Source organism: Austrofundulus limnaeus, unplaced genomic scaffold, assembly GCF_001266775.1.
Source record: "Austrofundulus limnaeus strain Quisiro unplaced genomic scaffold, Austrofundulus_limnaeus-1.0 Scaffold440, whole genome shotgun sequence".
In the NCBI taxonomy this organism is placed as follows: Eukaryota; Metazoa; Chordata; class Actinopteri; order Cyprinodontiformes; family Rivulidae; genus Austrofundulus; species Austrofundulus limnaeus.
In genome coordinates this window covers 4,331-10,225 of record NW_013952842.1, presented here as the reverse complement: position 1 = coordinate 10,225, position 5,895 = coordinate 4,331, and the positions used below count along the sequence as shown (strand labels likewise).

The 5,895-nt window shown below is 42.4% G+C and overlaps 1 protein-coding gene across 2 annotated transcripts in view; it reads left to right on the top strand.

Annotated features, from left to right (window-relative positions):
• Positions 1-5,895, top strand: part of pot1 (protection of telomeres 1 homolog) — a gene marked incomplete at its 5' end in the record, with an annotated part of 44,779 nt that overhangs the window by 35,190 nt on the left and 3,694 nt on the right. For both annotated transcript variants that reach the window (XM_014024815.1, XM_014024816.1), the window contains 3 exon segments: positions 1,102-1,295; positions 2,115-2,250; positions 4,521-4,603. In XM_014024815.1, coding sequence (XP_013880269.1) covers positions 1,102-1,295; positions 2,115-2,250; positions 4,521-4,603 — 413 coding nt within the window.

The window sequence follows — 5,895 nt, the reverse complement described above, 5'->3', positions numbered from 1 at the left end:
TGGATGATGGATGGATGATGGGTGGATGATGGATGTATGATGGGTGGATGATGGATCGATGATGGGTGGATGATGGATCGATGATGGGTGGATGATGGTTGGATGATGGATGGATGATGGTTGGATGATGGGTGGATGATGGGTGGATGATGGGTGGATGATGGATGGATGATGGGTGGATGATGGATGTATGATGGGTGGATGATGGATGGATGATGGATGGATGGATGATGGGTGGATGATGAATGGATGATGGATGGATGATGGATGGATGATGGGTGGATGATGGATGGATGATGGGTGGATGATGGATGGATGATGGGTGGATGATGGATGGATGATGGATGGATGGATGGATGATGGATGGATGGATGATGGATGGATGGATGGATGATGGATGGATGGATGATGGATGGATGATGGATGATGGATGGATGGATGATGGATGGATGATGGATGATGGATGATGGGTGACTCCAGGATATTTTCAGCAGTTTGAACTGTTCAGATGTTAAAATGTTCGTCTCGTTCAGGAAAGCCGTGCTTCCATGTTGGATATTTGATGATTTGTCCTTTCAATGCTTTCTAAGATGCCTAACAATATTTAACATTTTAACTTGGTTTTATTATAAAGTATGAGGATTTACAGTTTTAGGTCATTTTATCTACCTGTTCGATCGTTTTAGTTTTTAGCTGCTGATCTGCTGGCTTTAACATTTAGCTTTGATTTTGATAAGTTTATCTTTTAGCTACTATTTTGCTCATTTTATTCTTTTAGTTATGATTTGACAGTTTTGATAATTTTAGCGTTTTAACTTTGACAAGTTAGCCTCAACACTCGGTAGTCATTGTGTTTTTTACACAGAGTGCAATTTTTTTTTCTAATTTAAAAAGGGACAAATGTTAAATTTTAATAGTTTTCACTTTTTTTGTCTGGACCCATTTTTGATGGACATTCTTGTAGTGGCATAAAATTAGAAACAGTTTAAATCAAAATCAGAACACTTTGAAAAAACAAACTGCAGTAGACTCTTCCTTTAATAAACATTGTTAAAACCAAGTAGAGTATCTGAAACATTCCCTGATGTGCTCTGATCTCAGTCAGGACATCCCAGATGATGAGCTGGTGGCAGGCATCTTTTCTGAGGCGTCTCAACGCTCCAGGGCCTGCAGGCCTCCAGACCTGCTGTCAGGACAGGTGAACCTCCACGAAGAGTCCTCGGTGTCCCAGAGTCGAGTTCTGGGTATTCATTTGTGCCCCAACCTGATAGTCAAAGACCTCATGTTCCTCGAGGGTAAGGCTGTGATTCTGGCTTCACTAATTCTTTTCACTGCCAACATGTTATTTTGTTAAAGGGCCAATATTATGTGTTTCTCAGGCATATATTTAAATACTATACCATAATAAAGTATCTATGTCACCTTTAGTTGTTATTAAAATGCTGTTTTTATGTTTAAATGGAAAATAAACTTATCTTGTCATCACTTCTTCTTCTAAACACCTTGAAATTGGCCTCTGTCTCTTTAAGAACCACCTTCCGCTTCTGTCCCGCCCATTTCAGTGCGGGGGGTTGCGCTCGCGCAATGATGCAGTTTACTTGGCATCTGAAAATACATTTCCTCAAAGGTATTTTGAATCTGAAAAGAGCTTCACTGAGTGAGCAGTAGTGTTGAGAGCAGCAGACAGTTTAAGTTTCACTTTCACTTTTGCTCTGTTACTGCTGAGAGCCTGCAGGAGTCATGGGCGGGTGTGTTGGGAGGTGTGCTCCATGATGAGGAAGTTTGGCTTAAAGACACGTCCCAGGGGCTTTTCTGGTCCCAAAAGGTGTTTCTGGTCCCCACCTGTCGTTTTGCTCCTCAGCATGGCTTCCTAAAAACGCTGCAGGATTTCTCAAACATGCATGAATGAGTCAAAGCAAGACTTTGGGCATGTTTTTTATGAGAGTATAACATTATAACATGATATAAAACTCAAAAAAAGTTGATTTTACATGATATTGCCCCTTTAAGATAAACCTCTTAAAGCAGATGATCAAGCATGTTGTACATGAATCACTGTCCTCATCAACCCTCACACACACACATAGAAACACTTTGTCATGTTTGTTCTGCAGGTTCCACACTGGAGGAGACCAGGCTGATAGCAGCAGAGTATCAGAACATTGTTCCTGTCACGTCATCAGGAGACCACCTGGCTCTGCTTGACCTGTCTGCACCTTTCCTGTTCAGAGACAGAAGAAGATATTACGGGTCAGAGAAGCACCTCAAACATTTAGTGCTGAACTGTTTTTGTTGTTTATTGGAGCTCCTAATGGTGCTGAGTTGTATCAACAGCAAGAGAGCAGCTGTTTATATATCAGAACATTCAGGTTGTGGGAGATGTAACTATTGCTATTTGTAACTTTTATACTTTTTGAAACACCACAGTTACCTATTAAATATTTTCTTCAGGACAAAAACACAATTAATATCTCTTCAGTTCCATCAATGTTGTATTTTTGGCTGAAATGCTCTCTGTCCATGACGGGACATCAGCGGTGGTCAGCCTTGAGTTCTATCTTGTTCTTTATAATTTTCTTCAGAAATTCTGCTGTTTTTGTCTCCTTGTGCTAGTACTACTGGATTCACCCACCATTCATCTACTTTAAGCTTTTAGCAAGTGTTCTGCTACTTTTAGCTTTTTGCTACTTTTAGCTTTTAGCTAGTAATCTCATATTTTAGCCAACTTTTTGTTACTTGTAGTTCTATTTTCTAATTCTATTTACTGTTTTTAGCCAATGTTTTGATACCTTTTAATTTTAAGCTAGTCTTTTGCTGCTTTTAATTTAATTACCATTTTACTCCCACTGGATTTCAGCTTGCCTAATTTTTAGTTAGTAATTTGCTGCTTTTGTTTTTTGCTAGTATTTTGCCTATTTTAGAAATTAGCTAGTGTTTTCAAAAAGAAAAAATCAGTAGGTCCTCTGGACAGGTTCTTCTTTAGTGAAATGTTTCGTCTCTCCTCCAAGAGACTTCTTCACTCTGATAAGTTTCAGGTGAACTCAGCCTTATAAGCCCTGCCTCCACCTGGACAAACAGGTTAGTCACATGCAAAAGAGGGCCATTGCCTAACAATAGGCTTGATTAGCTCTATCGTTCATAGAGGGTCATGTGCCCCATCACCTGACTTATTGGTTTGGATGCTTCGGCTGTGGTTCTTTGGTGTCGTGTTGTGTATGTAGTGAGTGCAAGTGGGGCTCAAAGTCCCCTTGTTTTTGTCTCTCTTTCCCTGTTTGTGTTGGTTATCCTTGGGGCCCTGATTCACACCTTTTGCTCACAGAGTCATACTTGCAATAACAGCGTTGTAGGAGGAGGACAACTGGACAACGATATCATGTTATAACGTCATTCCCTCATCAAAAACATACCCAGAGTGTTGCTTTGACTCATTCATGCATGTTTGAGAAATCCTTGACCCTCCCAGTAGAGCTGCCTAAACACTTCCTGGTACAAAGCTCTGCCCATTTGTACAAAGCTCCTCCCTGGAGCTCAGTCTGTAGCCGAGATCCTGCCACACAGAGCACCCCTCACCTGAAGCAGTGTTGTGAAGACGTGCTGAAGTGGGAGTGTTAGAAATGGTAGGAGGTTCTTAAAGAGACAGACGCCAATTTCAAGGTGTTTAGAAAAGAGCTGAAAACCACATCATATCTTTTAACAAATGTCAGCGAAGTCATTTAGCAGTCAGTGTTCTCACTGCAAGGGGCGGCACGGTGGCTCAGTTGGTAGAGCTGATGCCTCTCAGCAAGAAGGTCACCGGTTCAAATCCCGGTCCGGGGACCTTTCTGGGTAGAGTTTGCATGTTCTCTCTGTGCATGCGTGGGTTCTCTCCGGGTACTCCGGCTTCCTCCCACAGACCAAAAACATGACTGTTAGGTTAATTGATAACTCTAAATTGTGTGATAAGGTGTGAGTAATAAGGTGTGAGTGAGAGAGTGAATGGTTGTTTGTCTCGTTTGTCTCTATGTGTGGCCCTGTGATGGACTTGCAACCTGTCCAGGGTGTACCCCGCCCCTTGCACTGTGACTGCTGGATATGGGCACCAGTGACCCACGGGACCCTGAAAAGGAAGAAGCGTGTACAGAAAATGGATGGATGGATGGATGTTCTCACTGCATTAATTTAAAAAAACAAATTGCTTTAGTTTTTCTATCAGTCCGATTGTGTCACATGTTCCTATCAGCTCCACACACACTGAAACTACTTGTGTATATATCTTTGTATTTGTTACCTTGTAAGGCTCATTTTTCCACAACATTCTACCTTGTGATGACCCACTGCCCGAATCCCAGGCCCCATAACTTCAAATGGCAATTTGGGTTAGGTTTACGGTCATTGTTAGGGTACAGAAATGAATGAAAAATGAATGGAAGTCAATGGACGGGCCCCACAAGAATATTTAAACAAGTTTGTGTGTGTGTGTGAGAGAGAGAGAAAGGCAGCTCTGGCAGCTTCTTCCACTCCTAACTTCCTGTGTGCTGCAGGTGTAAGCAGTGCTCTGAGACTGTGCTGAGAAATCTGAGTTCTGTCAGCATGGAGGTGATGGACGAGAAGATGATTGCAAACAGTAAGGACACTTTTTATTTTTATTTATTTATTGTGCTCTGACATCAAAGGTGATGAAAACACAGAAAACAGTCGACTCTAAAATTACATCTTCCCTCTTCTGTTGCCTTATAGATGAGGAGTGTATTATTTAATCAACAAAAAGTGAACTTAGAAAAGGATTTACCCATGAAATCAGGATGCAGTTAAAGCTGCAAGTGTCTCGTTTTTTCTTTTTAGTTTCGTCTAAATGCTGGAAATTTGTTTCTTTCTTGTGACAAAACTGCCCTGAGTGCTTTTGGTTGCCAGTTCAGCAATCTTTAAAAGTGGTTTCTCACTGGGCTGCGACTGTTGGAGACTACTTATCGTATTTTTCGGACTATAAGCTGCACCCCCAACATAAAAAAAACAGTACACCCAAAATTGTCATCAAAAAAGTGAATTCAACATCAAAACATAAAAAGCAAACCTTTAGGAATTCAGTTCGGAGGAATACGGTTCATATAACTGACCTTATTTTGGTAGTTTTCTTTAACAGTTTCTGGTCCAACAAAACGTCTCATTCATCGTCCTCCGGTGCACTGAAACCATCGAAGTCCTCCCCTTCAGTGTCGGAGTTAAACAAGCTGAGAAAAGCTGCGTCACACAGTGGTATCTGTTGTCCTCCTAGGGTAATGCTGGCTCTGAAGCTGTGGTGCCCTCTTAACGTAGCAGTCCAGCCTTTAGGAACCCATTGGTGATGGTGGACACATTCACTCTTCTCCACACTGTTAGGATCCACTGGCAGACATCAGGAAATGACGCGCTTCGCATTCGGCCAGTTTTTGTGAATGATTTATCCCCGTCAGTCATCCAAGCCTCCCATTCACCCCTGAGTGCTGCTTTAAATGCACGATTTACACTGATGTCCAGCGTTTGCAAACACGTTGTTGTACCTCCAGGAATCAMAGCAGGAATTGAGTTTGTTTTCTTGATGGCTGCTTTCACGGAATCCGTGATGTGGGCCCGCATACTGTCCAATATCGTGTCTGTCGAAGATCCGTCGTGTCGTGTCTGCTACTAGCTAAAACAAAATGGCGCTACACCTCCGGCTAAGCTGGCAGTATGGTCGCTCAGCTGTTGACCGGTCGACGTGCCGTCACATGGTTGTTCGGCGTTTGTTTTCGCACTGACCTTTCATAGTTCCCCTGAGAAACCCAGAGCCGAGCTGCTGGAAAGCCCTCCCGCTCCAGCATACGTCACTGCATGGGATTCCTTCCCCGGGGAGTGCAATGCCGAAAAAAAAAGTCAGCAGCTCTTCACTCGACGTTTATC